Source organism: Coregonus lavaretus, assembly GCF_964263955.1.
Source record: "Coregonus lavaretus genome assembly, chromosome: 9".
NCBI lineage: Eukaryota > Metazoa > Chordata > Actinopteri > Salmoniformes > Salmonidae > Coregonus > Coregonus lavaretus.
In genome coordinates, this window is record NC_139996.1 from 43,824,343 (window position 1) to 43,831,809 (window position 7,467).

At 42.4% G+C, this 7,467-nt stretch overlaps 1 protein-coding gene across 1 annotated transcript; it reads left to right on the forward strand.

Annotated features, from left to right (window-relative positions):
* Positions 1-2,138: 2,138 nt before the first annotated feature.
* Positions 2,139-6,733, forward strand: LOC311135152 (hyaluronidase-like; the record flags this gene model as incomplete). The annotated part of the gene is made up of 3 exons (XM_084169050.1): positions 2,139-3,068; positions 3,918-4,007; positions 6,275-6,733. 3 exons carry the CDS (start codon positions 2,139-2,141, stop codon positions 6,731-6,733), a joined length of 1,479 nt encoding a protein of 492 aa, XP_084025176.1.
* Between the last annotated feature and the right edge of the window lie 734 nt (positions 6,734-7,467).

Genomic DNA, 7,467 nt, shown 5'->3' on the forward strand with positions numbered 1-7,467 from the left:
TGTTACAAGTGTTACCAGTTTGGAGTTTTGTACTGAGTTTAGAAAACATACCACATACTTGTGAAAATAGTACCAATGCGATTAAAGAAAACTGTAAACACATATGAACTGGGTCTCCATAGGTATATAGACCAACATACACTGAGTGTACAAAACATTAGGGACACCAACTTCCTAATATTGAGTTGCACCCCCTTTTGCGATCAGAACAGCCTCAATTCGTCAGGGCATGGACTCTACAAGGTGTTGAAAGCGTTCCACAGGGATGCTGGCCCATGTTGACTCCAATTTTGGCACACACACAATCCATGTCTCAATTGTCTCAAGGCTTAAAAATCCTTCTTAACCGGTTTCCTCCATTTCATCTACACTGATTGAAGTGGATTTAACAATTGACATCAATAAGGGATCATAGCTTACACCTGCAATCACCTGGTCAATCTATGTCATGGAAAGGTGTTCCTAATGTTTTATACACTCTGTATATGGATGACCAACATATTTGTGCCAATTGCACACACATGGCGCCGATATGCCAAAGATATATTTATTTTTCTTACCACAAACTAGCGGCAAGGGACTTATTTAATTTTAGCTGCTCCAAGCATTTTATGGGAAGGAAATGAAAATGTTTGATGAATTACAATGCATGGTTAGCAAAATGACAGTTCATATGTCAAAGTATGAAAGTTCGATGAACAGTTCTATGAACTGAAAGCTAGCGATGACACAAGACGTAACTGTCAGTATTACTAAGTAATAACACTAATATAGGATAATTTATAGTATAACGTTTGTACAATGACTGATTGAGTGATTAGGATAATTGCCTTGTCAGCTCATTGAAGGTTTGAGAGAAGGGTTAGCTTCCATTCTTAATGTTCCCCGCTGCTACCTTCATCTGGAGTCAATCAGCCCAGTCAGGAGATTTGGCTCCTGTTTGAGTTCAGTTGTGTCTATTTGAGGAAAAACTAGACATCAAATGTGGAGTCTTTTGTCTGTTTGGGCTCAGACATTGTGTTTTGGAGGGTATTTTTAGTGGCCAGGGCAAGTGGTGTTCCTGGAGACACTGGGACTAGTTATGGTTCAAGGACGGTCTGAGAGACTTCACCATGGACTGTTTGTCTTGGGCAGGGATTACTGTATAGTTTGACCGACAAAGCAATGCACAGCACTCGCAGCCAAAGCCTTTTCCTCTTCAGTTATAACTACAAATGTTAACTTTATATTCATGAATTCTATGGAACGCACAGCTGTTGGCCCCCCATAATGAACAACAAACAACAAACAACAAAAACAACAACAACCATATTGTTCTTTCTGGTTTTAGACAGGTTTGAAAACCTCCCAGAATCAGATACTGGTCAAAAATATACTGAAATCTATCTTGATTATTATCATTACACCAAACAATGTGCCTATTGCATATACAGTATACATACAAGGATGCTCTCCTAGAAGTGGTGGGTGAAAGTTACGGCCGATTTTCCATGTCTCTCTTGAAGACAACCTCATTGGCCATGTATTCCGAGAGTGGGGTCATGGTTTCTCTCCCTGGACTTGGAAAAAGGCACCAATTGCAATTAGATGTGGGGGCATCTTACACAAGAAGCTAGAAAGCGTTTTCTAGAAAAGAGTGAGCATGTGTGTGTGTGTGTGTGTGTGTGTGTGTGTGTGAGAGACAGAGAGAGTGAGTGTGTTGGTGTGTGTGCATGCGCCCCTGGGTTTGGATGGGAATCATTGTCAAAACAACAGACACACCAGTTATAATTAAGGCCCACTCTGATATGTAAATATCTCCATCGTGGTCACATTAACGAAGGCCAACTCAATACATCTTTGTTAGGGAAATATGACAAACTAATTCCGGCAGCTTGACAGATATTGACAGGAGCACATCCAGTCAAATGGCACCTTTCTCTGAGAAGAATAGAGGAGCATTGTACAGTGTGTGGAATCTAGAGCAGTGCATCTCATTGACCCTCACTCACATGTCCTTTCACCAGCCCTGATTATCCCTGCCTATTGAAGCCCATGATGTGTTTACTTTTTCAAAAAGTGTTGTGATTTCTATCCTGTTCTTTTTCCTTTTCATGTTGGGATAGGACGACTAATTGATCCATGTGGACTCTAGGGCGATGGCGCTGATTGGCCGCTGTCTGCTGGTTGTGGTGTTGTGGGTTGGGGTCAGAGAAGGGGCCGGTGGTGAGCAGATGAAGCAGGCCCAGGCTCCTCTTATCCCTCACCGGCCCTTTATCGTAGTGTGGAACGCCCCCACAGAGTCCTGCCGCCTTCGTTTCAAGGTGGACCTGGACCTCAGCGTCTTTGACATCGTGGCCAACCTCAACGAGACCCTTAGCGGGCCTAATGTTACCATCTTCTACCACAGCCACCTGGGCTATTACCCTTACTATGCCAGCTCTGGGAACCCCATCAATGGGGGCCTGCCCCAGAACCAGAGCCTGTCCAAGCACCTGAGCAAGGCCAGGGCCGACATCGACAAGCTCATCCCCCACAAGGACTTCCGAGGCCTGGGTGTCATTGACTGGGAGAACTGGAGGCCCCAGTGGGTGCGCAACTGGGGCTCGAAGGACATCTACCGCAACAAGTCCAAGGAGCAGATCCGGAAGCTCCATCCAGGTTGGCCTGAGAGCAAGGTGGAGAATGAGGCCAAGGAGGCCTTTGAGAGGGCCGGACAGGCCTTTATGAACAATACTCTACTGTTGGCAGAAAGTCGACGACCTGACGGCCTCTGGGGCTTCTACCTGTTCCCCGACTGCTACAACTATGGCTACAAGACGCACCCGCATCGCTACACAGGTGAATGCCCCAACGTGGAGCACGTCCGTAATGACCATCTGATGTGGCTTTGGAGGGAGAGCACAGCCCTCTACCCCTCCGTGTACCTAGACTACGAACTCAAGTCCTCGGCCAACACCGTCAAATTCGTCCACTACCGTGTCAAAGAGGCCATGAGGATTGCCTCCATCGCACGCACCGACTTCACACTGCCTGTGTTTGTCTACTCTAGACCCTTCTATGCCTACACCTTCACGGTCCTCTCAGAGGTGAGAAGGATTACTAATAACTGGTGATGTTGGGAAACTGATAACTGTTGTTGCTGTTGGTTCAAGAGCGAAAATAATAGTGTTAGGATATTCCAACACATTTTTTAAATGGTCCTCTGTAGCTCAATTGGTAGAGCATGGTGCTTGTAATGCCAGGGTAGTGGGTTCGATCCCCGGGACCACCCATACGTAAAAATTTATGCACACATGACTGTAAGTCGCTTTGGATAAAAGCGTCTGCTAAATGGCTTATTATTATTAAAGTAAGTACTTTCTGTAATTCCTGCAAGCATTTGATTGCCTTTCAGTCATTGTGATAACTACCTAACCTCTGCATTTTTCTCTCAAGTCACTTGTCTTGTCTCCCGCCATGTTCTGCCCCCTAGTCATTGTCGTGGATAAAAAGCTATTAATCTCCCAGAAGCTTCTGGAACTGTCACAGAGTGATGAGTGGAATGCTCAGTCTCAGCTATGACACCTCACATTGATTTACAACACATGGGCTCAGTCCAGAAACATCCCCTAGCCCCTAACCCCTATAGGCACTTGAGTAGATCTAAAAGAACTGGATAGTTACAGCATTTCCACCTTGCCCTCTGATTAACTGGGTGGAATATTGCTTGCCTACAGTATTTTAACCTTTCAGGTGTATAAAAGTGCCTATAGAGAGGTGATATAGGGCTGATTCTGGATTGGGCCATGATCTCTATTTTGAGGTTCAGGAGTCAAGAGGTAAAACATGAGAGTGTACCAATGAACACTGAACACTGGAGCAGGTCAAGTGACCTCACTTTGACCTGAGGGGACACTGTGTTTGGAGTGTTACATATTTTCTTATGTCTCTCCTAGAGTGACCTGGTGCACACTATTGGAGAGAGTGCAGCTCTTGGGGCATCAGGAGTGGTACTTTGGGGCTCCTCAGAATATGCTCGAACTCAGGTAAAGAAATGACACAGAAAACTATGTGAAATATGATTGTTTTTATTTATTAATCCCGGCTCTGAGGAAGCATTCAACATTACATTAAAATGACATAATAATGTCTTGTTGCATGCAGTAAGCAAAAGCTGTGAGTGTCTACATGGTTCCATAAGACACTGAGAGGACGTGACACGTCATCACTTTGAACGTGGATTTCCCTTCCTTACCAGTTTTCAGTGTCTCCTGAAATAGTATGTTTCAGCACAGTCACTGTGGTTTTGAGATCAGGACAGGAGCCTTGAAGAAGGCCTGATTTACATCACACAGACAGTGGTGTGGTGCTTTGTTGGAAAAGGACACATGGTGATTTTGTGGGTCCCTTTGCATCCTGTTTACAAGAGGCTCGTCAGTTATAAATCAAATGTAGATGTGGATTACTTTGCTGCATTATAGACAGGGGTAAGGTTTTAAAGGAGGACATTTTCCACTTACTTGTATTCAAATGGAGATGGGTAAATTGCAACCAACATTGAGCACCATCTCAACACAAGGTGATCTCTCAGTAAACGATCAATATGCGCTAAAATCACCCACACAGCTGATCTCAATTGCAACCATTATTGGCCACCATATTATCGCTCCCTAAAGCTGATGTCGGTTGCTTAAGTCCTGGTTGTACTGTACTGTACTGTGCAAGCATTTCGCTACACCTGCAATAACATCTGCTAAATATGTGTATGTGACCAATAACAATTGATTTGATTTGTATTGGTTGCTGACAAAAATTTTCAAGACTATTTGGTGGGTATTATCTTTGGAATAAATGTAACCTAATATTTGAGCAGACTAAGCACATATTTAACTATTTAACAAGCTTTCCGTACAACTGAAATGAGGTATGTCCTCATTATCCACAGAGAATCAACTGTGGCAATTAACTCTACACATTTTATGAATGTAAAGCTTGTGATGGTATACTTACTTTTAATTTCCAATTTATTTAATCTATTAATAAAACTCTTAACCTTTTACTGCATTGGGATAAATCAGGGTCACACAGTGTTTCTTGGTAGTCTTAAACAAATCTACTTTGAAACAAAAGTATACACCTCACACACATCGGGTACAAAAAAGAAGACACCTGTACCATGTCAGATATAGAGTTGAAATGTATTCAATTTTGAGTTTGCACCCCAATATTGCACTTTATATACACCACAGAAGACTGAAATATAACAAAACCATATTATATATATAATCTATGTTTTCATAAAATAACAGTCTAATGAATGTATGTCAAAAGACAAATGATATGTGACCCAAACATAGAAGTCTATAATGTACTGTATTGTACTTTTCTGTATACTGTACAGTAAACTCGAGTAGAGTATAGTTCAGTTCAGTACAGTACAGGAAAGTAGAGTATAGTTCAGTAGAGTACAGTGGAGTACAGTAGAGTACAGTACAGTATAGTACTCTACTGTACTGTACTCAACTGTACTGTACTGTACTGTACTCTACTGTACTGTACTGAACTATATTCTTCTGTACTGTACTGTACTCTACTGTGCTGTACTGAATTATACTCTACTCAAGTTTACTTTACTCAAGTTTCTTATAATTCACTGGGCCTATATTCTTACAATAATTATTTTTGATGAATTACCAGCCATGCTATTTTCAATGTTCCTGATTAGGGCTGTGGCGGTCATGAAATTTTGTCAACCGATGATTGGTTGCTATTTCATTGGGGCCAGGAGTTGTGAACCTAGACGAAGCTGTCTGGTATCTAACTCGTTTGACACAGTAACAACGGGAGATCAACTGATCTGCTGGTTTATTCTTGTGGGTTTCGGTTGCAAGCAAGTTTGTTTTAACACGCTGGTGCATGTAATCTCTCATTAGTAGCGTTTTAGGAAATCCAGCGCTAACCCGCAGCTGCACGTTAAGTTCTGCCTGTTGGTTGCAATTGACCCGATATGTTTTTACCAAGCTCATCCTGTGTACTAGATGAAACATTTTAAGCCTTGATTCCCTCCATTCCAGTTTTAGAGGAAATAAAATGGAGAGAAAAAAAGAGAAGAAATTCAAGGGATAGTTAGTGCATGAAGTAAATAAACATACTGTGGGTGACATAAGGAAGGTTCTTTCAACATAACTATTATTTCCAGTGAACTGCAGGCCTATTTTTAGTTACACTTTCACAGACACCTTTACTTATGCTGTGTATTTATGCTGTGCATCACATTGTGTTTGTGCCTCTGCCTGTCTATGTGCACCTCCAGAGAAACTGCCTGACCGTGAAGAAGTACATTGACGGCCCTTTAGGCCACTATGTCATCAACGTCACCTCAGCCGCCAAGCTGTGCAGCAAAGCCCTGTGCAAGAAGAACGGCAAGTGTGTGAGGAAGAGCCTCGACTCAGGGGCCTACCTCCACCTCAACCCCCGCTTCTTCCACATTCGCAGCAACCTGGGCCCCCGGGGGCCCCGCTTCCACGTGAGCGGCCATCTTAACAACCACGACATCCTGGACATGAAGCACAAGTTTACTTGCCAGTGCTACCAGGGCTGGACGGGGGTCTACTGCGAGATGCCCCAGATGCCACCGCTCCCTCCCATGCCCCGACCCAGGGACAACAGCCTGCTAGGGGACATACTGGTCATCCTGTCACTTCACTTCTCCTGTCTGTGTGTCATCATGTTCCTTGGCCTCTGCCTCATCATCAAGTGTTTGATACTGTAGAGCAGTGCTTCTCAATTATTTTCTGTTACGCCCCCCCTAGGAAGAAGTAAACATTTCGCACCCCCAAACTCTCCGCCGCGACTGTAAATAGTATCATTTGTCTATAAAATAGTTATAAGTACACCTCTGCATAAAATTGTATCCTTATTAACATTAAAGAAAACAAGAAAAGAAAAAAGAAAGAAATATAGATCAACTTACAACAAAGAATAACTTTATTAACATTGTTTTTTAGTCTGTAACAGAAAATACTTAAAGTGCATCAATTTGCCTAAAATGTAAAAAAAAAATCAATTCTTATTTAAACTGTAAACATTTTTTGACCATTTGATACTGAAAAATAAAATAAAATATAATCAATAAATAATAATAAATTCAAATTGATCAGCAACATTAACTCAGGAGCACAATATATGAAACACTTTGACCTATAAAACAAAAATGAATAAAACAATTTGTGCTGATTTTTTAAAATCAAAACGAGGAAGTCAGGATTAATGGCTACAATGAGCATGTTTTGCAGTGCACAGCTTTTCGAAGCGGGGTTTGAAGCATGATACTGCAACTCTCAGCTCCTGCTCAATGTTTAGCTGGGACCTGTACTTGGGTCTTCAGTGCAGCAACAGCAGAGAAGCCAGTCTCACAAAGATAAGATGTTGCAAAAGGAAGAAGAATGCCCATGGCCCTCTGCCCTAAGAGTGGATACTGCCTCTCTACACTCAGCCATAATTCAC